At 42.3% G+C, this 26,781-nt stretch overlaps 1 protein-coding gene across 8 annotated transcripts in view; it reads right to left on the bottom strand.

The window, feature by feature from the left end:
* usp24 (ubiquitin specific peptidase 24) overlaps positions 1–26,781 on the bottom strand; it is a 32,657-nt gene that overhangs the window by 4,255 nt on the left and 1,621 nt on the right. Inside the window, exons 2-64 of one of the 8 annotated variants that reach the window (XM_084548814.1) lie at positions 24,933–25,101; positions 24,659–24,726; positions 24,420–24,563; positions 23,668–23,793; positions 23,294–23,329; positions 23,128–23,193; positions 22,074–22,139; positions 21,504–21,578; positions 20,693–20,851; positions 20,494–20,608; positions 20,285–20,388; positions 20,019–20,126; positions 19,844–19,939; positions 19,594–19,755; positions 17,928–18,020; positions 17,195–17,302; positions 16,957–17,106; positions 16,197–16,328; positions 15,572–15,683; positions 15,393–15,469; positions 15,096–15,236; positions 14,905–14,958; positions 14,683–14,816; positions 14,456–14,522; positions 14,237–14,347; positions 14,039–14,137; positions 13,685–13,858; positions 13,509–13,594; positions 13,178–13,286; positions 12,825–12,980; positions 12,606–12,703; positions 12,330–12,425; positions 12,020–12,242; positions 11,730–11,892; positions 11,333–11,494; positions 11,127–11,197; positions 10,876–11,036; positions 10,733–10,794; positions 9,240–9,446; positions 9,031–9,145; positions 8,764–8,908; positions 8,564–8,683; positions 8,339–8,464; positions 7,646–7,744; positions 7,474–7,556; positions 7,248–7,389; positions 7,043–7,162; positions 6,705–6,919; positions 5,857–5,981; positions 4,913–5,054; positions 4,499–4,649; positions 4,291–4,386; positions 3,744–3,847; positions 3,539–3,652; positions 1,889–2,096; positions 1,708–1,797; positions 1,290–1,392; positions 1,074–1,192; positions 853–966; positions 701–766; positions 535–601; positions 343–421; positions 166–241 (exon numbers count right to left, since the gene is read on the bottom strand). In XM_084548814.1, the coding sequence (XP_084404940.1) occupies positions 166–241; positions 343–421; positions 535–601; positions 701–766; positions 853–966; positions 1,074–1,192; positions 1,290–1,392; positions 1,708–1,797; positions 1,889–2,096; positions 3,539–3,652; positions 3,744–3,847; positions 4,291–4,386; positions 4,499–4,649; positions 4,913–5,054; positions 5,857–5,981; positions 6,705–6,919; positions 7,043–7,162; positions 7,248–7,389; positions 7,474–7,556; positions 7,646–7,744; positions 8,339–8,464; positions 8,564–8,683; positions 8,764–8,908; positions 9,031–9,145; positions 9,240–9,446; positions 10,733–10,794; positions 10,876–11,036; positions 11,127–11,197; positions 11,333–11,494; positions 11,730–11,892; positions 12,020–12,242; positions 12,330–12,425; positions 12,606–12,703; positions 12,825–12,980; positions 13,178–13,286; positions 13,509–13,594; positions 13,685–13,858; positions 14,039–14,137; positions 14,237–14,347; positions 14,456–14,522; positions 14,683–14,816; positions 14,905–14,958; positions 15,096–15,236; positions 15,393–15,469; positions 15,572–15,683; positions 16,197–16,328; positions 16,957–17,106; positions 17,195–17,302; positions 17,928–18,020; positions 19,594–19,755; positions 19,844–19,939; positions 20,019–20,126; positions 20,285–20,388; positions 20,494–20,608; positions 20,693–20,851; positions 21,504–21,578; positions 22,074–22,139; positions 23,128–23,193; positions 23,294–23,329; positions 23,668–23,793; positions 24,420–24,563; positions 24,659–24,726; positions 24,933–25,101 (7,359 nt within the window). The remainder of the gene's footprint in view (positions 1–165; positions 242–342; positions 422–534; positions 602–700; positions 767–852; positions 967–1,073; positions 1,193–1,289; positions 1,393–1,707; positions 1,798–1,888; positions 2,097–3,538; positions 3,653–3,743; positions 3,848–4,290; positions 4,387–4,498; positions 4,650–4,912; positions 5,055–5,856; positions 5,982–6,704; positions 6,920–7,042; positions 7,163–7,247; positions 7,390–7,473; positions 7,557–7,645; positions 7,745–8,338; positions 8,465–8,563; positions 8,684–8,763; positions 8,909–9,030; positions 9,146–9,239; positions 9,447–10,732; positions 10,795–10,875; positions 11,037–11,126; positions 11,198–11,332; positions 11,495–11,729; positions 11,893–12,019; positions 12,243–12,329; positions 12,426–12,605; positions 12,704–12,824; positions 12,981–13,177; positions 13,287–13,508; positions 13,595–13,684; positions 13,859–14,038; positions 14,138–14,236; positions 14,348–14,455; positions 14,523–14,682; positions 14,817–14,904; positions 14,959–15,095; positions 15,237–15,392; positions 15,470–15,571; positions 15,684–16,196; positions 16,329–16,956; positions 17,107–17,194; positions 17,303–17,927; positions 18,021–19,593; positions 19,756–19,843; positions 19,940–20,018; positions 20,127–20,284; positions 20,389–20,493; positions 20,609–20,692; positions 20,852–21,503; positions 21,579–22,073; positions 22,140–23,127; positions 23,194–23,293; positions 23,330–23,667; positions 23,794–24,419; positions 24,564–24,658; positions 24,727–24,932; positions 25,102–26,781) is intronic. The other 7 variants (XM_084548815.1, XM_084548816.1, XM_084548817.1 and 4 more) reach the window with 7 other exon arrangements.

Here is a 26,781-nt window from a genome sequence, read left to right as displayed (position 1 = left end):
GGACAAGAATTGAAAGTTTGTTATCGCCAGCTCAAAGTAACAGATAGACAGTTGTCTCTCCCCTCATTTCCTCTCAGTTAATCTACGGTGGCTCTCACGGAAACAAAAAATCAACCAAATCAACCCTTAACTATTTTCCTGACATATGTGGGTTTATAAGCTTGCCTTTTTCTGGAGCCACTGCACTGCCCAGCTCCAATGACCAGACAAGTCCTTGAAGTAATCCTTGGCTGGAGGACACCTGGGAGGGAGACATGACAGGAGGCTCAGAATTATGTTGCTCAGTAAATATGTCTGTATCTTCTTGTGCAGACGTGACCTCTGCACCTTAGATGTACTTACTTCTGAGCTAATGTGACCAGGAACTTAACACACTGGTAGCAGCGTCTGCTGTCCACGTTGTTGCTCTGGTGCATCAAAGCTGTGACGACAAAGTACGACAAAGTGTTATTAATTATCACTGTGCTCTGATTTAGTATCACGCCAAATGTGGGCAGTAGAACAAAAACAGAAGCAACAACAAAATAATCGTACCTAACAGGCCTTTCTCTGACTCAAATGCATACTTGAGTCTCTGGGATTGCAGAGGGTCTTCCATTATCTGAGGAAAACATGTGACTGAAGTTAGAAATCCTGACAGATAACATAATTACGATGTGATGGATTAACAGATAAAGTAGCAGTGAAGACTGGCACTCACCAGCAGCTCCTGCAACATCTGAAAAACGTTCTTTAGCTCATGAGGTGGAGCCGCCTCCATCTGGGTCTAAGAGACACAAAGAATTCAGAACATTTCAAAACATGCCAATCATTAACTAACAGTGTGATGTCTGGTTATCAGTGCTCTCTAACCTTGAGTAACTGCAGCACTCCCAGGGAGAAGGGCTCATTACAGTATGAACAGTAGGTCACCATTTCAATCAGGAGAGAGAGTGGGCCTGACAACTCACGCATCGCAAACATCACCTGGTAGATAAAGAAAAAAAAAAGAAAAAAAAGGAGAACATCAGTCAAAGAGCTTTTTTAAAACTAAATATGAACAGATGACATAATGTTACTGGGCTGTATGTTACCTCTAGAAGGTAAGGCTGTCCCTCTGGAGGGAAGAGTGAGTCCGAGATGTCAGAGTGGAGGGGAAGGAGAGAGGTGGGGGGTTGGATGCTACTCACATGCAGCTTAAACCCTCCTGGAGCTACGTAGGACAAGAGGTGAGACATGAATCAGAATCAGATCAAGAGCTGGACTGTAGAAAAACCTGCTACTTTGAGAAACTGGTGTAAGTTTTTCACCCTGTGTCTGCTGGGGGCTGAGGTCAGAGTGCAGCGTGATGAGAGCCAGAGTGCTGTGGAGGTGTAGAAACTCCCGAGCCTGAGCAGGACTCCATCGGCGGTTCTGTCAGAAAATGCAGAAAAACAACTGTTTGTGCTATAGTAATAAATAAAATTAACATATTAGGCATTACCGCATGTAAAAATCAGCATTTTTCTTTTTCAGATATAGACTAGTTAGAAACGTTCATGACTACAGTTCAATTAAGCATTTTCTGAATGCTTAGTTTCATTCAAAGAATAAAAAAACGATTTTAGGGTTAAAAACAAAATGCTCAGAGGTCAAACTCAAAGCTGTGTTTTGAATGCAGATGCATTATTATATATTATATACTATATATACTATATACACTGTGTAGTGTCTATTGTGCAGGTGTACCTGGTTGTTCTGCCTGTTGGCTCCCAACAGGAAGATGCGCATCCGACGATAAGCTGAGTGTCTTAACAACAACTGACATGGACCACAACCCTGAAGGAAACAAAAACACTTAGCACATCATTTAATAGTTTAATAGTCAATGAGTTTAATAGTTATACTTAAAAAGCACCAGCAGATGTACCCTCTGAGTGAAGTTACTGAAGAGGCTGAAGTACTGTGCACAGTTCTTCACATTCTCAGGAACATCTTTGTCCAGTAAGGACAGCAGGGCGTCGGTCAAGCCGTCCAGTCCCGGGTCTCCGAAGTGAAGTGCGCTCTCCAGAGTCCTTTCGAGAATGGATGCAACAACCACCCTCACCTCCCTTACACTGCACTCCAACAGACAAACCCTAAGGAGGAGATGTCATAATAATCAATATCATCGCTCCAGTCACTGAAATTGGACCACACTGGGACTGCACACAGTATAGTCTGTATCCCAGAGCACAGGATCTGCATTCTCTTGTATTGTAGAAAATGATACAGCTGAAAAAAAGGGAAGGGACTACAACACTGTTCATACCAGAGACTGTTCACGGTTCTTGTGTTGGCAGGTTTAGCCTGAAGACACACAGCTAAGTGCTAAACTCACTGCCTCATTCCTGTGGGAAGGAAGGTGTGCTATGCATTGCCCAAACGTTCGATGTACTGCAACCAATCATATCTGAGAAACTTATGATCACCCCATGCTTAAACACGGAGCTGTGTAAGACAACACCTTTCTCTAAAACAGGGAAACTACCCTCTATCTGTAAACATTTACATTCCAGAGAATGACCTGCTTGTTCAGCCAATCAGCATCCAGCCAGTAAACAACATACAAGCAGGTGTTCCTAACCCCCCTGTTGTCAGCACAGATGTAAACGGTGAGCATGCTCCAAGAGTACTCCAGAGGCACAGATGGAGTGTGTGTGCCAGTAAACCATGTTATGGAGCACTTAAAAACACCGTGAATATGTGCATTGGTAGAGAGTGAAGCTTTAGCAGCTGGAGCAGCATTATCAGGGGGGATTTATGTGACCAAGGCCAGAGTTGAATGTGCATTGATTAGAATGAGAGAGCAGTGCTGTGGCTGCCAGGTCTGTAGTATCGTATATCACTAGGACAGCTACAAAAATACTGCAGTGATTAAACCACGCCAAGGCCTCACAATACCAACCCAACAAACATACACTAGATCCACGTATTCATGTCTCATATACTGCAAAGAGTAGCCCTGTAATTTCTACTATTCAAGCAGCAGCAGCTCCCAAAATTGAATATCACCAATACAATATTTGAAAAATTTAAGAGAAAGCGTTTCTGCAACAGGATAGAAAACCTGAAAATATATTATTACATAATGGGTAGTGCTAGAGCCAGACTACATCAGTTTCAGGATTTATTCTTGAATTCACCCCTCCTGAAAACTGTTGCAGAAACACAGTCTGGACCTCGCTCTGTAGGTTCGGCCAATATTATCAGGTAATGTGAGTGTTAACAGATAAACTCTTAAACCAAACTGCTTGTTGAAGCGGTGATTAATATCAATATTTAGGATTTAAAATCTGGATGAGTAAGTACTTTCACAACAACCAGTTAGAGAAACAATCCCACAAGGACAACAGTAAACATTGCAGCATTTGAGGCTAATGTCAGCGTGTGTAAGTTTGAGATTAGAGAAGAATATCTGTGACGTTTCTCCTTGAGTGTGTGATGCAAACTGTGATTCAAAACCAGGTAAGATTTTAAATTCCTGCGTTCTGAGCTCAGCTTATGTAAACACAGCACGGCAGCTCTGTAGGATTCTTACCTGGTGATTTCTCGACCCTCTGGTCCCACCAGGTACTGCACCATCCACTGGCAAGCCTCGCTGCTCTTAGACAGCAACACCTCCACGGTCGCCATCCACTCCTCTGTGTCCACCCTTCAGGAGACACATATGTACAGGTGTAATGTCGCTCGTCAGGAGGAATGACTTCAGACGTGCGTGTGTGGGGGGGTATGTATGTACTTACCTGAGTTTCTTTTTGGTGTGCAGGTATGTGTGGAAGAGAAAGTGAACAGCCAACTGGAGACTCTCTTTGGCCATATGCTCATAGTCTGGATGCTTCAGCTTCGTCTGAACACATGGAACACAGGTTTTCAATCATATTGTGTGTACTTTAAAGTATATAGATGTTATGCATGAGTATAATAGTAATATTGCCTTTATATTGTAAAAAAAAAATAAAAATAACAACAAAAAGATGGCTCTTAAAACGAAGAGAATGAGCAGTTTGTCTTAATTTGAAAGTAGAAGAAACAGAAGAACCACAGTGACTGTACAACGTTAAATGGAAATGCTTCATTGTCAGAGCTGTGTAATTTAAGACAATAAAAACAGATCAAATTAGAAGAGTGAGATCAGATATTCTACCTCCTTCTAGAGCAGGATGTAATATATAAGTAACAGTAAAAAAAAAAAAATTATGATGCAAAAGTGGAACAATATATTCACTTATTATTTCAACACGTGGATAATTTTCTATTCACACAATCAGAGAAACCAACAAAGACACACACCGCATTGACTGAAGCCAGGGAGAGGGTGAAGTTGAAGTAGTCACTGTTGTAGACGTCTCTGTTCCTCATGAACTTCAGATTCTCGTCTCTCACCATCTGCACAACACGAACGGAGAAGTCAGGTGACTGAAGGGTGGTAACCTTTCTCCCTCTCTGACTAACAGAGCTGTGGCCTCCATGTTAATAAGGCAGCTCGATGCAACTTTACCTGATAGATGCTAGCAGGCATCTTCTCTACAAACAGCCCCTTCTTCTCTCCCTTGCGGACAAGGCGGGTGAGGATGGTGAGGCGGTCGTTGTTGGCTCTTGGGGGGCGAGGAGAGGACTGTGGGGAAACATCAGGAGAAGACGGGGCAGACCTGGGAAACGATAGAGAAAACAAATCAGCTTAATAGCTGTTTTTATGACAATGTTTATGTATAAATGAGTAATTGTTTTCAAGAGGCTGCAATTTTTCTCAAACAGGGGACCGTCAAACCCAGATGTATCGCCTAACGCTGACAGCGCCATTGATTTTGCTGACAGCTGAACAGTGCCGAGAGAAAAGAGGACTGATGCATTATCAGCGATGCAATGAGGATGTTTATGAGGTTTATGTCGTATTTGTTGAAATGTGACTCACAGTGTAAGGTCTTCAGCCTCCTGCCTCATGATACTGACTCTGCTTTTTTTGGGCAGGACAGGGGAGTTCTGGTCGCTGATCTTCTGATAAAACAGCATGTAGGCGTTCCAGTACCTCCTCCGCACGTCAGGGTAGGGATTGGCTGCACACACACAAAAACATGTTTCTCAAGTGTGTGAACTCGCACCGATAAACGGATCTCAAGTAGGGCTGCAGTTGCGATGACATTAAAGTCACAGAAGAAGCCCAACTCTGATCGCCAAAAGTCTGTGAATTCTTTATAAAGAGACTCTGTAAGGTGTAAAAATTAAACTACCACAGCAACACAAACTCTATGCACGAGCACCTCGAGACAGAGGACCTGCAGGCGTTTAAAGCACAAAACAGCGAGACAGCAGCGTCAGTATCCGGACTATTACAGAGAGTTTTTTCTTGCTGTTGTGTCCTCATCTCTTGGGTTTCAGAGCACTAAAGTACAAGAGCGGAAGCTAATGGCTATTATGTCAGCGCTGCTTTCCAGGGTGCATTTGCAAGTTGTAAGCAGTTTGTTTATGTGCATATAGACCCATAAAAGGAAACAACGTTGATTTCCATTAACGTTACAAGTGATTGTATGGAGGGTATACATTTCTAATTATAAAACCCATTAGCCGTTTGTTAATTAATGGCAGAATATAAAAAACAAGACATTTCCTAATTAGGCCTACACTGAATAAATCTTCTGTGAAAAACAGTATTATCAGGTAAACGTTGAGTTTATTGTTCTTTTATAGATTTCATGTTAAAATATGTTTTTAAGAAAAAATTAACAAAAAAAGTTAACCAAAGAATTAATCGACTACTCAGAATATAATCAATTGATTAATTGGAAAATCAGAAAAACAAAACAACAACAGACTGTTCAATCTCAACAGCCCTCGTGTCAATTAATGTCTGTTACTCACACTGGTCGTAGACTTTGGGACGGTACTCTCCACCAAAGCACTCGTACTCCAGAGTTTCATCGTTCATATCAAACTCCTCCACGACGTTGTCATTGAACTTGTACCAACGTCCACGGGCGCTACCGCTGTAAGACAAAGATGGAAGAATGGCAAAAGAAAAATTTGAGAAAATAAAGTAGGAACAGGGAAATGTATGCAAAATGCATCAAATCTCAAGGCTGCAGGATATGAAAGATGAGACAGTGGAAACCCATGTGTGCAGACCACATTAGATTATAACATACAGCATAGTATCCACCTGTGTACATCCAGCCTATCTACTCTCAGGCAGTATCAACCCACACAGACCACTACTAACATAAGGGATAACTAACTAAGAAGCAGCTTCAGAATGTGTGTGGAAAAACCTCAGCTGCCTGAGAACAAACAATCTTTGTTGTGATTGGGAGTAGGAACAATCGGGCGAGAGAGCCGGGTGCCAAATATTAGCTTCTGTGGTCTCTTTGCATTCCACTTCTCCAGTGAACGTTTCTGCTTTCCAGAGCCAGACATCTGGAGACGCTTACTAACTAAACCAGGAGACCACACGGAGTATGATCCTGCACTCATGCGCCTCAATGAGGTCTTCTAAATTCTGCCTGGAAAACTAAAAGCAACACATTAATGTGCTCCTCTAATCACGGATTATGTTTTCTTTACGTAGTGTAGGCACAAGAGCAGGAAAATACGATGAGAGAACTTTGCAGAATGTAGCTCTGGTATTTGCAAATGAAAATGTTTCTGATTTCCAGAGAAAGTTATTTCTTTAAACAAGGGAGGGATGAGCTACCGCCTGCAGCGTCTCTTACCGTCTGTCTTTAATGAAGGAGTAGTAGTGTCCAGCATGCGCCTGACCACTGTGAACAACAACCCCCACGAGTTCATAGTTCTCAGAAATTGTGACTTTCTTCCTGGGTGACCCTCCCGAGGTCCCTTCGCCTCTCCCCTCGCCTCCCTCTCCGCTGCAGTCCTGACGAGCCATTCCAGAGACGGTGTAGGGCTCCATGTTCAACACCCAGGGGAACTGCATGCCACAAAATAACACAGATATTTGTATTTCAATTCTTCCTTTTGGGCTAAGCAAATCAAGAGAAGTATGTTCTGTTAAGTAAAGTTATGTGATCTTGGGATTAGAGGTTCTTCATACCCTAATCTGCTCATCGTATTTGATGGAGCGTCCACTTTCCCAGTCGAAGCCAAAGCGCATGAGGTGAATGCAGAGAACACTGGGCAGGGATTTAATACAGGTCCTCTTCACTGTCGTCCTCTGTGCAGATGAACGAACATATACACTTTTAAGTACACATGAAGTGAGTACAGCTGAATAAAAGCATGCAGAGCAGTATACAGACCTTCTCCTTGCATTTCTCACAGTAGTAGGCATTGCTGCCCTCTAGCACCTCTCCTCTCACAAACTGGTCTAATGAGATCTCCAAACTCTGACAAGAAGTCACTCCAAGGTTCAACGCCATGAATGTTTCTTCACGCTCGTACCTGAGTTACAAGAACTCGATGGTCAAATATTATGCAGTATGAAAAAATGTAAGAATTTTTTAGAAGTGAATAACTGTGGCTCACCGATGAGGGCAGTCTTTACAAATCTTCTGGTCCGAGAAGATTCCCTGAAATGTGTTTTTGAAAATCTGTTCTCGACCCATTTTCTGGTGGAAAAGAGAGAAGTCAATAATCACAACATCCAAACCTGACAAGCCAATATGAGTATCGTTTTCAGCTTCTGTGTGAGTGATACCTTCAGATGTTCATCAAGCTGGTCCACCAGGCTTGTGAAGAACTCGTACGCATCCTGCTGCTCCCTTACGTACAGCTCCTTGTTCCACATCTTGAAGATCTGCAACCAACATAATTTGCATGTGGATAATAGATATAAATCTACAAAGTAGGACGTCCCTTATTAACTGTAGACAATTCTTCTCAGAAAGAAACTTTGTGATAAATGTTTTCTCTTTGATGTAAAACAGTTAAACTTTCACATTTTGGAAAATACGGTTTCAAGGTTCCTGAACTTTTTCAGGACATATATGCAGCAGTTTTTATCACTTAAAAGGTTTCAACAAGGAAAACAATCCAAAATTTGAAAGTCTGAATAGGTCTTAAAATAATGTTTGCAGAGACAAAACACAGGCACGTTTTCAAAACTAAGTTTCAGCCTTTTAAAACGTTCAACCTTTCAAAAAGGTTTGAATTATAATAACATACCTATTGAGAAATGTCAACAAGTGCCAACATTTCATTTGAGAAGCCTTGTCAATGTGCTGTATAATGTTAACCTCACTAATGGTGGTCAATGATTTTTTTCTCTTCTGTGTAAATAAATCTTAAATTCAAAACAGTCTATATACTTGTGTATTGAAAGGGTAAGTGCACTGCCATTAGAGCACGCTGCAAAACTCAATATCTGGTGTGTAGGCGATTTAAATGTTACCTTCCAGAAGTTCTCAGGTATATAGTACTGCAATTTGCTCTCCATCAGGTGACCAAACAAAGACTGGACCTGGTAGAAGACACTCTCTTCTGGCTGGTCTGTGTCATCCTCAATGGATAGGAAAGCCTTAAATCAAATATAGATAGTGAAGTCACTGATACGTTTCAAACAGAGTCGGCACACAAACAGCAGATGCCCCCTGGTGAATGCAGAAAATCTGTGTACCTCTGGTAAGCCAGGCTGCATGTAAAGCTGCTGGAACACAGCATTCATGTAGCACGTAGCTCCACCATTCTTCAACCCAACAAAACCAGAGACTGAGCGGCTCTCTACAGGAGGCAGATACTGACAAAGAGAAATGATTATTAAACTATGTGCAACAACAAATACACTAGTAACCAGTTTTATTTTACTCAGTGTCTTACATCAAACTCCTTGCAGATGGAGGGGTCAGACTGGTGATGCATGGACAGTAACTCCTTGGTGATGAGGCGAAGGTTTGACAGAGAGCTGTCTGCCAGCATAACCAGCACCTCGTAGGCCGCCAGTCTACTGCTGGCTGTGCTGCACCTGATCAGATATGTAAATATGTAGATTAACTTCCCTAACGCTCAATAAAGGTAAGAAACACACACTCAAATGAATAAGAAATCACTGAAATGTAAAAAATCCAATACAAGTGACATCCATACTTTGGGTGGAAGTCGTGGGTCGGTGCCGGGGAAGGTGTAGGGTTGGAGCTGTTGATGATGATGCGCGAGGCTCGAAAAAGGAAGTCATCCAACAACTGCTGGATGAGAGATGGGCCTGGGGAAAGAGTTGCACAGCGTTACATTGCACTTTTGTCTTGAATTACCTTAGAAAGTGGTTTTGATAGAAGAGGATACATATGCATGTATACTTTGGGTGTGCCCACCGAGATGTTCTTTCTCGCTGCCGCAGAGCGAGAGCAAGGTCTTGATGAGTCTGAGGTGTCCTGCTAGGAGGATGTTATCTGCCTCGCTGGTCTCCATCTCGGCGCTCCAGCTGGGCTCAAAGTTGTCTAGCCAAGATATCTCATCTTCCAACATGGTGGCTGCGCTCACTTTTAACACCTCCATCTCTGAGGCTGGAGGAGGACAGGAAAGGGGAGAGCAGGAAGAATAATACAAGGGAAAAGGGGAAAAAAGCAACAGAAATTTGTGACTTGTTTACCTATAGTTATAGGTATAGCCGCTTCTTCCTATAGTTACAGGAAGAAGAGACTGTAAGCTCTGCATCGAGACAGTTCTTACAGCTAGAAAAATACTTCATATCTACCAGTGGAGGGCCGTAAGGACCAGCAAAGCCTTCTCTGCTGGCCTAAACTTTATCAAAATCACTGACTTACATTTTAATATTTTCCGATTAATCTTATTAAATGATTCCCAATAGCCTATTCTTTTCATTTTATGGCTTGTCTGTCTCTCAGCTGCGGTGCTTCTGGCAGTGTAACTTTTTATCCAATCATATTTCAGTCAACATGTGTTGCCAGAGTCAAAGAAGTCTGCCTGGGCCTTCACAATTAAAACCGCAGGTGGCTGAAGCTTGAAATACATTGTAATGACGCTGTTCCTTTGACCAATCATATTTCAAGTCCGCATTCTTAGGCCTTCTCTGTGGCTTATGGTAGCGTCAGGGTTTTTGCATCCTCTGACTGAAGGGTCAGAGTGCTGTTCGGTTTAAGCCAAGCTAGCGGTGCATGCCCATCTGTTGCGAGCTGCACAAACAAATTGTCCCTGTTAAGGTTTTGATAGCTATTTTTTTAACTCATGATGGCGGAAGGAGGAAACGCTATCGATTTGGTTGCAGATCTTCTTAGAAAGACATTTTCACGGCTGACTTTAAAGGAAAAGCTGGATATTGTGAGGAAAGGCTGCCTAATCATAAGAGAAATTTCCCAGTTTGGGATTAATAAAGAAACTATCTATCTAACTATCTATCTATCTAATCCTGGAGCTAGCTAGCCTGACCTAGCCGGGGAAAGGGTGTGTCTGCCACCTTCAGGTCAGCATCTATGAGCGCTATGAGGAGAACTCTAAATTGTTTCTCATGTTCTGATAAGTAAAATTAATTATATTTACATCCTTCATGAATATTTTTGCCATTTTATTGGGTTAACATTGATGCTTCTGCTTGATTTGACGTATGTGACGCTGGTGGGCAGCTAAGTGAGTTTCTTGCTTTCGTAATGGCATTCATCTCACTATATGAGATACCTGTCTACGATGCAACGTCCTGTTTTATTGCATGTCCGCATGATATTGATGATTTTTATATGAGTGGCATCATAAAGACATGTCTTGAATGACTGTGTAGGGCTTAGGTAGAAAACGCACGCCCCGTCACTGATATCTACTGATAAAAGAGACTTACTGGTTAGGTCATCCAGAAGCTGGCACCTTAGGTCAAAGTACTCTGTGCACTGAGACAACAACCTGAGGAGAAAACGCAAAATCAACACGAGACGTCGGCTAAAAAGTCAGGGTTTTTGTATCTTGTGTTTCTTGCCTACGTACCTTTGGTTGACCCCTCTCATGACAGACGTGGGACTCCATAACGGCAGTTGAGCCGTGAGAATGACTGAAAGGAGGAACAAGTTGGGTTTCTGGACTTCAGGAAAGGCTGAAGTGTCAGACTGGCTCAGAGTGTACAGCTGATCACAAGCCACACGGCGGATCTAACAGAGAAAGAGGCAGAGAAATTATAAGTAACAGTTCAAGAGTATGGATATATTTCCTTGGTGCAAGCTACTGGAAATAATGTTTACCTCTCCACTGGGAGATCCCAGCAGGACATCAATGATGAAATCACTGACGGCAGGAAGGTTGTAAAAAGAACCTGGAGAGAGAAACCAGCAAACATCTTAGAGTTTTAAACTATAATATTATGACACTGTACAGAGCATTCATTAAAATGTACAAAAAAACATGAGGGTAGGCTTGTTATGTATGTGTCCTTCTGCACGAGTCTTACACAGCTGTTGACAGCGTAACTGCAGGCAGGTGACCAGCAGCGACAAAGCCTCGCGGGCGATGATGGCGTCTTTGATGGAGACACTCTGCTGTCTGACACATATCCCTGCATGCAGCGCTATTGGCGTGGTTTCACCCTCACTGCTGGAGCTGCAGTTACTTCCTGCAAACACACACAACATTTGTTTTACTTTCATTTTTAAGGTGGTGTCATGGCTTTGACCATTTGGTTGCATGTCATCACAACTCAGGAATGAAGCCGTGCAGGAGATATTACACATACTGATTGGAAACATGTAGCCGACACCATAACCAGCTATCTGCTTATATTTATGTGGGTACAATAAAAAGATTAAGAGGAACTGGTGAAGTAAGAAAAGTGTGTGTTTCTGTTTTACCAGTACTGCTGACTCTGGTGCGAACTCCCTGCGGCAGAAGTGAGCTGTGGGTCTCTCTGATTGGCTGTGGGCTGCCAACTAGATCCAATCGGCCTGCTGCGGCCGCCCAAGTCAGGCGCATGAAACAGGCCACAGTGGAGGTGAAGTCGCCCACCTCCATAGTCTGGAAATCAGGGACAGCAAACATACACAAACGTATTTGAAATAGTGTAAATTTAATAGATGAGTCTTGGGTGCTGAGTTAACGGTGGCTCTGTAGTGGATTTGGCTCGACAATGGTTTTTTAGTACCTGAATGGCTACACGAGCAGCAGGTATGATCTCCTCCACTCTTATGGATGAGCGCTCAGACAAAGACATTTGTCTATAGGACGACTTCTCTGGAGTTCCGCAGAGAGACAACTGTCGCCCGGTCCGTCCAGCATTTCGGAATGGACGGGACGACAGTGCCTCGCCGTCCCTGATCACGTCATCATCCAGCGCTGCAGGCATGCTCTGGCCAACCAGGAGGAACCTGCAAACACAGCCAGTTGAGTATGAAAGTCTGGTGTGTGAGGCTCATCGTCTACCACCGTATGTGTGTTTGAAAGTTGTTTTGCACCTGGCCAACTGAAGACAGATGGAGTAGACCCCTTGTCTGGTCTCATAGTCCACTTCTGATGGGATGGAATCTCTCTGCATAACATTCACCACCAGACTACAGAGGCAAAGAAAAATCACTGTCAAGACTAAACATTTAAATACACTGAGAGGCATATGCCATGTGCCACATGTGTCCTAGTATATTATGTAGCTTGACAAGTCGGCTGACAGGGAAATGAACCCAACGTACAAAAGCAACAGTTCTTTTCATTGAACTTGTTGTCTGTGCTGTTACCTGAGGCCTCCTGCTTTAAGGAAGTTCTCACAGAAGGACTTGCTGCTGGTTTTGGCCATCTCATCATCAGATGTGGGCATGAGCTTTGAACTCAACACCTAGCACACAGATAGGGATGAAAGAGATGAGAGATGAAAACAAATGTACTTTCAGAATATCTGTGCAATTTAGGGTTGTTTGTCTATTGTGCCTGAGATGTGTGTTCGAATGCATGTGTACCTCCAGGTTGTATAGCACTCTGAACGTAGACATGCCAGGGGCAGAAGATCTGAAAAGGGACTCCAAAATGGATGTAGCGCTAGGCTGGTGCTGCTGCTTGGAGGACATGGATGGAGATCGAGAGCCTGTGCCTTGGCCGAGGGTGAAGAGTGTCTTCTACAGAAAAGAGTCATAAGAGTTAGAAAATAACTGAGGCAGAGGAAGGACTGATCGCACCTCTCCTCTGAAAGATTTTGCTTAAATCAAAAGCATCAAATAAGATCAAGGAGTTGGTAGAAAACAGAGAGCTTCAGTGTTCTGCCGTAGCAGATGCTGTTTGATCTGGAGGAGAATTAAAAGAAGGCTTGAGTTACCTGGTGGCTCCAGACGCTGGATTCTTTGGGAACAAAGTTGTCGAGAGCATCCTGCACTTCAGGATCTGTTGGAATCAGCAGCAACAGCTTCCTCACACGAAGAGTGATCCTGGAGATTACAAAAAATAGTCACTGTGTTACGTTAAGCAAAATATGTATCATATGTCATATGTAAAATTTGATTGCCCCTGTAGATAAAGATCCAGTTATGCAACATGACGCACCATGTCATTTCGACAAAGCATAGTTTATACATACAGACAAGCCGTCACAACGATGATAAAATGTATTATTACACTGCCTTGTATTGACATAAGAACTATTATCTCACCTGGTCTCATCTAGGTTTGCTAACTGGTAAAGCATCTCAAACACATTGCACACCAAAGCCATCACCACCCCAGGCAGGGACTTCTCCTGGAGAGACACGGATACAGAGCATCAGAACCAATAAAAGATTTAGTGCGTTTTAAGACTGTGACCGTAAGTTCATGTCTGAGATGGTACCTGCTCCAAGGCATAGGCAGAGTTAAAGACAGCAGAGCTCGAACTGCTAGAGGCAGAGGCTGAGGACTCGGAGCTGCCAGAGGGAGTGCCAGTGCCTGAGCTCTTCACAGTCAGGGTCTGCTCATCACTGAAGCCCAGCTGAGACAGCAGCTTCTGATCCCGATTCATGGTCAACTGAGACACAGAGGAGGGAGACAGAGGGCAAAGCGAGAGGAAAAACAAAACAAAAAACAAAAACAGGATTAATGTTGTTCAAAGCAACTGCCCACAAGAATTGACTGAGCATTGATTTGTTGTTGACTTAAAGGGTAAAACATGATGAGAACAGGAGGAACAAATGTCAGTCACACTTACCACACTATCATTGGCAAAAATCTGGACATTATCCACCGGACAGCTTAAGTGCTCGGCTATCTTCCACCGGATACTTCCTACTGTCTCATTACTGTGGGTCTGCAGGACACACGTGCACAGTCAGAAGAGCTATTTTTTACTGTAGATGTTAACACCATATAAAAATATTTCAGGGAACTGGGAAAAGTGTTACAATACCTCTAAGGTGAAAGTGTCTTTGGTTGATTCATAGGTGATGTGAAGAGTGACGGGGTGCCCATTGTACGAGGCCCCGTGAGGTAGAATAGTGCGAGGAACTGAGTACATATCCTACACAAAAACGCACAAATATATTCAGTTAAAACATTTTTGTGTTTCATTCAGACACATCTATCAAAGGGACAATGACAGCGTCAGGGTGAAGGCTGTATGGCATACCTCTATAGTGATGACGTAGCGTTCAGCCAGTAGCAGCAGTCTTTCAATTATCACCAGCTTAGTGGACCTGGAGATAAACACACACAGAAGAGTTTCAACAACACTAAACAAGTGGATTAACGCCCCAAAAATGGCGTTTTTCTTTCTTGAGTGTTAGTGGTAGTAGTAAAGTTTAAAATGATTTGAACACAGATGTGTTTTAATAGGTTTAGTAACCATGTTCTTACCCAAACCCCCCTCTGTACCTGGATGGTGATTGTACAGATGTGGCAACAGTTGGCATGGCAGTGGCCGTCAGCATCTTGGTTGCCTTGGTAACAGCATGTGTCAAAGTAGGCCCACCCAGGGCCGAACTGGCCGCCTGAGGAAAAAAAAGAAACAAATGTGCTGTTACGTGTTGATTTTTCTGAAAGGGTGCAATCATACCTGCAACATATTCAACCGCCTACCTCTAATCGCTTGTAGCAATCAGCAATGAACTTCTTGTGCAAAGAAACAGAATCCTGTAAGGATGAAAAGTTGAAACTGTATGAGACTTCAAGTTTACTATGGCTTTACTATGTAATAACAAAATGATGACTCAAGCGTTCTCAAACCTTCTCAGACCTTGTAAAGGAACCGTCCACACATATACACTGACCTTCTTCATCTTGGGATTGAGGTTGGTGTAGCTGTACGTGATAATGAGCTGGATTGCTTCATTGGCTATCTCTTCATCAGGGGTCTCCATGGCGATGCGCCAGATAAAATCCATCCCTGCTAGGTCAAGTCGCTCAACACACTGCAATCACACCACATCATACACTAGATGTAAATGTCAAGTGAGCTGTGTGTTACAGCATACATGTTTCCAGTGCACACCAGCTTTCACTGACTAATGATTCATTTAGCACAAGCTCTAAACAATGAAATGTAAAGAAAGTGGGTGAGGACTGACCAGCTGAGTTCCCTGGCGCTTCAGACGATGGTCACACAGATTAACATTTTCAAAGAAAGTCTTAAATAGATTGAAACCTGAGACGCACAGAAAACACAGAAAACACAGAAAACACGTTAACTGCTGTGTCAAACACTTATTCAGGAGCTAACTGTGCTTCTCTTGACAGTGTCTCTCACCATTCATGGTGATCTCATAGGGCTCAAGTTTTAGGATCTTCTCCTTGAAGAGCTGCTGCTGAACATCGCTCTCGAGGTCGTGTTGTCCTTTGGTGAACCACTCAAAACACATCTGCACACATCAACACATACTACACTTAATTTAATTAAACAGGATATGGGCACAGGAAGGAGCATTTTTAAATTTTCCTTAGAAGAAAACAGAGCAGCTGCTGCAGATTGATCTTGGTTAGTTAAAATCACTAATTTAATTCAAAATTTCCACACAGACCGGAAGACTGTGCTGTTCAAGGGGCAGGGAGTTTGACCAGGGACTCTGGCTGCTGATGGAAATTTCACTCTAACCAAAGGGCTATTCAGTAACCTTGAATATCTTACACTCATTGCATTTAATGTTAAATTAAGTTTAAATTCATTATGAGATTACGCATCATGTCTTTCAATTGTTTAATGTCTTTTCATTTGTCTTAATCATTGCTGAAAAAGAAACTGAAGTTAAAGTCTAAGGTTGGCTATTTGCCTTCCAGCCAGCATTCCTCCAGATTAGTCATCCAGATAAAATATGCTTGCAATGTCAAACAAATGGCAAAGGACAAGATTTCATTTGCATTAGCTGTCTTCATACCTCACGGTCAAGTTCGCAAACATCCGGCCCTGACACCAGGCACTCCCAGAGCTCCTTGGCTCTGTTCCAGACCAGGTAGAGGCTGGCCTCCTGCAGGAAGAAGGCCAGGAAGCGCAGGTGGCTGTCTAGATACTGAACACAGACAGAGACTGTCATCATCACCCTCAAATGTAAATTCACTGTCAACATGTACCACTGTGGTCTTGTGTTCTTGATTACCAGCTCAGTCAATTATTCAAGTATTACACTATACTATCAGAATGAGATATTCCCTATTACTAATTTATTTTTCATTTTAATGTATGTGTATGCGTGTAAATATGTATGTATTATAGATACATGCATATATAGATGTACACCTTTGATAATCTATTCAATAGAAAAATATTAGCGACTAATAACCACATAAACACTTAATCTGACCATTTCTTTCTGGTTGGAATAAATACGTTACCTGCAGATTTAACACTTCACAACAGACAGAATCACTTTGTGCATAACAAAAATGTTCTTTTCTGACTGATTTTTTGCAACATGTAAACACACCTTTTATTTAGCGCCCATGTAAACAGTTGAGACCAAAACTATTTCAGTCTGGGTAAATAAACATACATAACCATGTAACTGTATTGTGCGATGCACAAAATAATAAAGCTGATTAATAAAAGTAACACAGGAAATAAAATTAAAAACAAAAATAAATCAAGTCCTGCAGTAAAATTAAAAAAGATGAGAGAGAGAAAAGCTGACGTAGACAAACCTCCTGGTAGGTGTATCGTCCATCCACCAGGGTGGAGCCCGAGAGGCCGCTATTACCCGCAGCCGTCACTGCAAGGCGGTGGCAGCACACGAGGGACCCGGTGATCAGTTTCACTATCTCGAAGTTCTTCTTCAAGTCCTGGATGATGCTCTGTGGGGGAAGCAGGGAAAGGTTCCCATTAAAACACTGTTTGCACAGCAGATCATTCATTCTGAGTGCTTGTGTGCATCTGTGGTACCTTGTCTTGTTTCTGATAGGTCTGCTTGATGAAAGAGCGCGTAATCTCGTGGAGCTGGCGGAGAGCAGGAACAACCCAGACGGCCTGAGGACTGCTCTGCTGAGAAGCCTGTGGAGAGACACACACACGTCAGGTAATGACATTTGCTGAGGCAGAATGACCTGAACCAGAATGAACACACCAGCACTACAAAAATATCAGTCTGCGATGGTCTTTATGGATAACTTTTAATTTGATGTCATTGGTTTGTAATCACAGACTCAATATTTTTGTAGTAAGAGCTTTGTGAAAACATGAGGAAGAATAAAATCAGAGCCACGGATGGATGTGAAGATCAATTCTGTTAAATATCAAACATGTTTGTACTTGTCTTTTAGGTATCCATGGTTCTGATTAGACAGAGTAAACATGCTCACACTTCCACCAAAGCTGACCACTCACCCAGAAGATAGATCACTCATTTAATTCAGCCAGCTCTCACCCAGGACAAGATCAACACCCCTGTGTAATCATTAGTAAGTGCCAAAGCCCTCTTAGTGAGGCAAGCTGGAGATCAACACACACCTGGTTTAACTACCTCATGTTACAATCACATGTGAAATAATCAACCTGTGACCAATGAAACCCCTCTGTGGACAAACCCTCCTCCACGATTGGTTGGCAGGCGTGAAGCAGCGTGATTGGATAAACATCGGTCAGTGGAAATATAAATTACATGGGATTCATTTCTTACTTTGGCCAAAGAGTTAGATTTCTTCTTGCCCCAAGTGCCAATATGAAAAGAGGTTTGAGTGTCGCTGCCTTTACTCTCCTCCTGAGTGTGAGTCTAGAGACATACATTTCATTTGAGGTGGGACATTTGTGCATACACCCGTAACAAGTGAGGTTAGTAAGGCTGACATTTTGAACAGTATGCGTGGACAGCAAACGTAACTAAAACACACACAATCGCTTTCCAGTTCAGTAGGTACGCTGGTGAAAATGAACACATTCTAATAGTTTAGCTTCATGAAGGTTATAATGTTCAGTTTATGATGAAACATTGTTGGAAAGGTGGTAACTCAACTGTACAATCACTCTGGAGGATGTCGTCTGTGTGGTTGTTAAACTGGATTTTAGCCTAGCCCACTGAATACTATAGGGTTGTCAAAATAATAGAAACATGTCAGTACATGAAGCTAAGAGTTAGTGCCTGACTATAACATTAGAATGCATTCATTTTCACTTGTGATTGTATGGCCAGCATGTGCAATACTAGTTCACTGATACTGTCACACCCAGATGACTAAGATACGACAAATTCAGAAGTGCAAGTCGCAGCACGAATTCCTGCCTTAACTTGAATTTACCTGTCTTGATTTACAATCATTTTAAATGCAGCTTATAGTTGTTGATCTGCACATTTAAAAAGTTTACCATGCCTCGTTTATCTTATGTAGAATATCGACCTAATAAATTAAACCACCTAATGAAGGTACAAACATTTAACAAATGCTTTAAAATGCACCATAAACATCACATAGTCAAGCGTCATAGCGCTTTATAGTTAACTTGAATTTATAGATGCCCGCAGACGTTTAGCGGTGCAGACATAAACATGAATAAATACTTATTTCAGTTTACTGCTGAAGTACGCATTATAAACCATTTATGTTAAAATGTTATTATTGTACAGTAATTATATTATTATATATTATCACAGTTATTATCAGTACAAAATGGAGGCTAGAGTCAAGTATGATTATTTGATTATAACTAATCAATGCAAATGAAAGCTCTCCATTAAATAAATGAGTTTAATCGTAATATTTGTAGTTGTGTGAATGTAAAAATTCTATTTTTATGAAAACATGAATATGGAAGAAATATAAACAATGTGTTTTTAAGCATCTTAACCCTCCTGTTGTCTTCTCACTTCGCACCTTTTGTCCTCCTGGGTCAATTTGAGGACAACAGCAGGGTTAATACAGAAGCTCAACAGACCCAAGAGGCAGAGCTAGTGGGACTGTATGACATCAGTCTAAATCAGGCAAATTAATTCCTGATGGATGGGAACTCGTTTAAAAAGACAGAAAAAAGTCCCAACTCAATAACCTGCTGTGACTTCATGGATTCACTCTGATGTGAGAGTTAAACAAACTGAAGTTGAAGGGTAATATGCAGCACGAGCAACCAGCTTTAAAACAAAACAGTCACAGCAGGAAGAAAAAGTGTAGGAGGCACACTGAAGTGTTTCCTTCAAACAGTTAGAGCTGCATAATAAACGGTCCCCGTTTACGTCTGTGTGAAAGACAACAAATACATCCACTTAAAGCACAATGGCCCAGTGAAACTACTGAACCACAATTAACGCGAGCACTCACACGTACAAAGACAATACTATAACACGTCTGTCTCACCTTCTTAATGTCCTCAATACATTTAATGATGTAGCTCCGTTTCACGGTCTCCTTGACGGCGTAGGCATCACTCAGGATCCCCAGGTGCTCCTCTAAAGCCTGCTGCACCAGACTGGTAGGCAGGGTGGGGAGGTGAGCCAGCTCCCACAGCACCTCCAGCACCTTAGCACGCACACAAAAACATATGATGCTTCAGACTCAGGGAAACGCTTTTATTTACGATGAAAAGACGAGGAGATACGCAACCTACCTTTCCTGTGGTAGTCTCAGAGCGAGCTTCTCTTCCTATCCTGCCGATGAGGCTGAGCAGCTTTTGCCTAACACGGTCGCTCTCAATCTCCCAGCTCTAAAAACCATGTACACATGTGTGATTATGAGCTCTTTAATTGAAGCTGTTTAATCAATTAAAATGAAATGGCACTGACCTTTTGTATGAGGACGAAGAGGTGCGTGAGTTGATCAAAGCTGAACTTCACAGCAGCAGCAGCAATTATTGTATGAATGTTTTCTATCACAGTTGAAGATTGGCCTGCCTGAAATGCCCACACAACAATTAGTACATCCACAAGGCAGTAATTTAAATATATGAGTAAAAGTCAAAACAAACAGTAATAAAAAGACTAGCTTGCTGATGATGATTAAAGAAAAAAGTACATGCGTAACGTTGTTTTCTGCATGCCCTGGTTCTCACCTGTATTCTCCAAATCTTAGAGAGTTCGTCCAGCGACAGTTTACTCCCCAACAGCTCAATGATTCCCTTAATCCTCTCACAGTACTGAGCCTGATCAATGTTACCTAAAACAGGAAAGATTTATTGCATTAAACGAGAACTCTCCAAACGGAAAGATTTCTTTGTAGCTTCAGAGCCATTAAGAAATGTTAATATTTAATAGTTCTTACCTTCCAGTGCTATTGACAGGACTGAGTTCTCTACAAGCCAGTCTAGCAGTTTATCCGTGTCGATGGCGTTCTTTACCGTCTTAGCCACCGTGCTCTCCTCTATTAACTTCGTCACCTGAGAGACACATTTACATATGAACTATGAGACATGTGATTTAAAAACGCAAGGAAACACAGTTGAGAATCTGAAAGAGCTGACCTCTTTGAGAGAGTTCATCTTGGTGGAGAAGTGAGGGGTTTTGAGCATGCGCAGCAGTGTGTCCAGCCGCAGGTCGTCCACCACGGCCACCAGCTCCCTCTGGAACCTCATACACAGCAGCTTGATGGCCGACAGCAGGTCTGGGATGCTCACCAGACGCTGAGATTAAAGGATAATGGGTTAAGTTATAATCAAAATACAAATATCCCCTTTTCTCCACACCAACTAAAAAACAGCTACTCTGTATTGAGGTCCTTGTGACAATTTCCACGTACTGCAGGATTCCTTGAAGGTTTGCATTATTTCACCTGCTCTGGTTCTCATCCCTGAACCAATTGTTTTTTACTAGAAAGCAGAAAGTTTGGTTTATGCTTCTGTGACGGATCTACACAGAGTCTACATAGTAAACATATGTGAGCGGCCATTTATATTTGTGTGCTGATGTGTTGCTATCGTTCTGTGATTATGCTGCCAAACCACCAACGAAGCGACCAGTGAACAACCCGTCCTGCCACCTGAGCCACAGTCATCCTGATGTGCAGGAGGCAGAATGAGGGGGAATTTTCTATGTGTGTCCTCCCACTGAGAGACGTAGACGAGGAAATGCATTTTGGAACAATTTCAGTAGTTGCAGTGTATTTGTGTGGAGGTGCACGTCCGGCTATGGAAAAGCGTGCAGAGGTACGTCACCGAAGCTTAAATCTAGCTTTAGGTGTTCGATTGAACACAGGGTTCTACTGAGTCTGTCTGCATTTTCACAACAAATCTAAGTGGATAAAATCATAAGAGGATAACCCAAACACAAAACTACCTTGTCTTTAAGGTCCTTTTCTTCCAGGTTCTGTACATATGTGATCATCTTGAGGATGACTGGATCAAGCATCGGCTAGGAAAAACAATATGAAATTTTGTTGATCCCTGTGGGTAAAATGAGCCACTGCAGCAGCAAAACAGTAAGAGGATACAGCGAACAAAAATAGAACAAAAATAAATCAGAGAGGAGCACAAGGATCATGTTAACATACAATTTCAACACTGGAACAAGTGTGAAACAAAACTTAAGACACAGACAGAAGGACGATATAGAGATACATTAGCAGCTGTCACACAAAAACCTGGTCTATATGCTACATCTGTGTGTGTGTGTGTGTGTAGGTTTGTGTTCGTATCTTTGAAAGGACCAGTTTGAATCTTAGACCTTAGATCGAGGACTCCCTGGACAGTCATTGCTCTCTGATACATACACGCTTCAAAAATCTCTTCTTAAATCTCTAGTTGTGACATTTAGGGTAAAAAGTTTAGAAAAACATTACATGTATTAATTAGCGCCCTTACAAAGAATTAAAAGTGTGTGTGAGACAGAGCAGTTGAGGCAGCTCACCTGGACGAGGCTGGAGTTTAGGTATTCGGCACAAACTCCGAGAGGCTGGACCAGAGCCGATACACACTGCATAGGGAGATGAACAGAATAACATGGGCATGACAAAAAGGAAATACACTTATCAGCACCAGCTGAGCATGTTTTACCTGATTCTGTTATAGAAGCAGAGTTATCATAACCTGACCTTAAACAGGTGTGAGAATTTGAGGACACACACAGCAGTGTACTATCTATTTAATGCGCACAAACCAGAGGTTAAGTTTAAACCAAAACTGTGTTCATGATCACATGTGTGCGTGCGATTTGGGAAGTGAATGTTAACAGATGTGTGAGTGTTTCTGATACCAGTGCCCAGCTGTCATTTGTCATTCAGAGCGAAATCACAGGATGTTAATGAATGGTTCACGTGTTCCTGCCTGTTCCTTTTTTTTTTTTTTTTTTTTTAAACCAACTTACTACTTTCTCTTCCACTTTCCTTCTCCACCCCTCCAATCTACTTGACTTCCTGCTCAAAGCAGACAAATGAATGACTCACCCCTGGGAGTCAGTGAGGAAGGGAGTACTCCTCCCATTATCTTTTCCCCGTTCACTTTGACAGTCTCTTTCTACTGTGCATGCAGTAGGTATCTGACAGCTTACACACTCTGCTGAGCTCCCACTGCTGCAATGAGTCTCTGCCTTGTTAATATGCTAATGGTTAGAGGGAGTGTGTGTTCGCACACTGAATCAATGGCTATGCACTGCCGTGGTTCCGGGCCAGGTTCCCTGAAGGAAGCATCAGTACAAGGATGCCTCAGAACACATAAAACAACAGAGCAGTTCAACCATCACACAGCGGGAGGGTGCAAGAGTGTGTCTGTGTGTGAGTGAATATTACTGAGAGGAGGGAAGAGAGAGACATTCAGCAAGCTGCAGCTGAGAGCAGTGGGGGTAAACATGGCGACCTTTAGCCTGTATAGACGGTCTCCAAGTCATGAATCACACAGAGAAACCATTTCATCACTCTTAAGATATATTAAGACAAGACGACGAAAGTAAGGATGGTTAGTCTTACAGCAATCTCAATTTCCACGGTGTTGAGCTTAGTCTGGATGGCAGTGAATCCTCCCAACTCTCCAAACTTCATAAAAAGACAAGAGGGGAGTAAACGTTAGAGGCAAAACTGAAACAACTGACATATGTACACGGAGACAATATATAAGTGATTGATCATTACTCACTCGATTCACCAAATCAACCAGCCACCCATGAGGCTCCTGAAACAGATAACGTTGTTTTCAGTGCTTTTATTAAGCAACAACAAATTCTCATCACACACACGTTTTCTGACAGCTGTTGTGTGTCAGTCACACATGTTCACCCCGAGTCCCCCCCCTCACTTACGCAACAGTGGGAATGAAGAAGTCATTTGTCTGGCTCCAAACGTGAATATAAACAAAACCATGAACTATAAACAAAATCTAATAAGGACGTGTGTGTATAAATACTCGTGTAGGTTTACATACTTGTAAGTGCATTTGATGAACTGGCAGACATAAAGTAGTCACATAGCACTTCACAGTAAAAGGTTGAGTACACACAAAGCTCCCCTTACTTTCTGATAGGTGTTGCTAGGAGAGACGGCAAACATGTTGGCCTCATCTCCAAAAACTTCAGCCCAGTTCCTCTGACAGGCCTTCATCCGGTTCTTGAAATGGTACTCATTATCAGGGTTAAGGGCCTGGACGCAATAACAAAGACATCAATACATGCTGCTGATACATTTCAACTACAGCTGTCAATAAATTTAAATATTCAGTCCCGCATGACTGTGTGATTTTCATAGTTTCATAGTGCGATTTACTCAAATGAATTGCTTTTTAAATCTCTTCTAAATAAGAGATATTTCTATGTTTGTAACACTCTTATCAACATGTGAGCGGACAAATATTCTGCCTTCATGCAAATATAATGTTGCTATTATTAGTGCAACGATCTAACACAATGATATACATGTCACTGATCTGCATTACTTCCTGATTTCTCGAACTACGCGTCGGGCTGACGGTCAAATCACAGAACATGTGCGAGTTAATCACACATTTAAAAAAAAAAAGGACGACATTAAAAAGAATTTGTTATTAACGCGTTATCTTTGAGAGCCCTTATTTCAGCAATCTACTAGAACATGTCTGATTTCAAGTGGTTAAATGAAATTGATGAAGCTGAACTAACACAGTGCCATATTACTTTTTAAACAAGGAGTTCTGGTAAACAGATTAAATTATCCTTCATGATAAGACGGGTATCCAAGATCTTTTTGTTTTCTGCTATTTCTGGTGCATACTACTAAGTGAGAAAACATACCATAGTCAGAACTCCCATTAGATTCACAGGTACAGGGTCCTGCTTCACCCTCTCTGCCACCAGCTCCACCAGCAGCATGAGCATGTTGTAGATTCCCTCATGAATCTCTGTGCCCCACTTGTGTACAGCACTGCTGGTCAGCAACTGGCGACGTTGAACAAGACAAAGAGGGAGAAAGTAAGATAATGGACAATAATTAATCAAGGAGTCAATTAAAGGTCTGTTTCTCTATTACTCACCTTTTTAAAGGCCTCCGGCATGCACCGATCCATAAACCGCTTGCAGTTTTCGTCAGCGTCTGCAAGACCTGACAAGAGATGGTGGATTCACATATTTATCCCACGTATAAAACTTGGAAGATTTGGCTGTCACCGAGGAGCTACATATCGAGTCATGCGACACAAGCGCTCAAAATAACAACACGTGAAAAACACCCGATGGTCCAAACGAAACATGCCACCTACACGATGACGCAGATTTAGTTCATTACGTATCTTAAATACACAGTCATACCGTGACGGGCAAGGCAGGTGGAGGCAATGAGACATTTGCCCAGGGACTCCTCTCTCTTGTAAGGTATGGACCAGTGGTCAGTAAAGACACGACTCTCCAGCTCGTACAGGTTGGTGGTAGGAAACTCCATGCTGCCTCCAGAGCAGTTCCCGTTCTCATCATTGCTCCTCTGTAACACACAGACAAAGACAAATTTACTACCGAATGCAGAGGGTGCCTTCACTTCACACATCTGGTCCCACTGTTTTAAAATGATGCTGCGACTGTCCTCTGCGCGATGCAAGGATAATACCAATTGCCTCTAGCAATGATGGAGCCAGACAGGATAATGCTTGATTCTTTTCCTCCCTCTGGGAAAAGAGCGGCAGCAGCCATTTGGAAAGTGTGTCCTCTCCTCTACGGTATGCCCTTCATCCCTGCATAATTTTCATCCCCCTGGAAGCTTTCAAGACAAATCAAGACAGGTGCTTGTTTTCAAGCACTTCACCAGTGATTGCGTCTAAAGGGTTGTGATAGAGCTAGAGTCGGGTTTAATGAACAACCTGTCTCACGACATGACACCGTCCTGTGATTGTTCGCAGCACGACGCTAAAGCCGATGACATTTTCTGCTGTCATGTCTGAGCAGGTAATGAAAGTAAAGTTAAAATTCAAACTTAAGGTCAACTTTTACACTCTCTGTATTTGTGGGTCAAAATACCTAGTTCAAGCTAGGCTGCCATACAATCACAAAATGTGAAGTGGCTGTGAGTCTGTGTGAGGATTACTGAATTATTTACATCATAAAGTTGCTTACGTATTCATGAGGTCATGTGTATATTCATGATTAAACTATAGAACTCCCTCCAATGAAACCATTAGCTCATTACAGCAAACATATTCAAGGCTTAGGCCATATGTGAAATCAACCCGCATGTTTGCACTGTTACAGTTCTACTTAATGAAGACTGTATAAAGACGTATGTGAACGAGTGCAAGGATTCAGCTCTTACTACATAATGAATGACCAAAACTATTACCACACATTTGTCGATCTTGCCTAGGGGATCTGACTGCAATGTATAAATATTAATACAGGAAAAAAGTTAAGCCTTGCCATTTTGAATACATCTCCACATATTAGCATATATAATGGTCAGTGCGCTTAGTGCCCGTTTTACTGAGCCTCACTGTGATACGTTTACAATAAAATCTGATAGACTGAACATTAAGTCTCTGTAAGAGAGGAGAAAAGGAGGGATGAAAAGGGAGGGGAAGGCAACAGAGAGGCATCATATTTCATCTCTTCCCTTTCTAAGAAAATTAGAAATGACAGATAGATGGATGAGAGGAAGGAGGGGGGAGGCTAAACTGATCTTAGAAAACAGTGGGTTCAAAGAGCAACTAGGACATTTCATGTTAGCTGAAATACCAAATCACAGCTCGATGATTTAGCCTGAATGGGAAAGTTGACTTGTTTATTTTAGAGAAGAATGGAAAAGGGGAAGTTTTTGCTGTTTGACTACAATACACAGAACTTTTCACGAATCGCCAACAAACATGCATGTAAGCTGCAAATCTCAGTGTTAAACGGCTTGAGGGGAAAGGTTCATGTCGCAAAGGCGGACCGTGGGGTGCACGGTGTGGTAACTGAGCACCACTCTGTCTCTATGCGCCGACAACTCTCCTGGGAACCCGTGCAAAAACTGCACTGTGTTTGTGTGTCAAGGGAGACTGCAGAACTATATTTAGGACACGACATGAGACCACAGACATGCGACAGGACCTCATAAGAACCAATACCGTAAACACAGGAAGATAATAGGGGAAATAAATCACTTTCACCTTTGCGTTATATCAGCAGCAAGCTG

This window comes from Chelon labrosus (assembly GCF_963514085.1).
Source record: "Chelon labrosus genome assembly, chromosome: 7".
Classification (NCBI taxonomy): Eukaryota; Metazoa; Chordata; class Actinopteri; order Mugiliformes; family Mugilidae; genus Chelon; species Chelon labrosus.
Note: the sequence above shows the minus strand (reverse complement) of the source record. Positions and strands in the feature narration are given on the sequence as shown.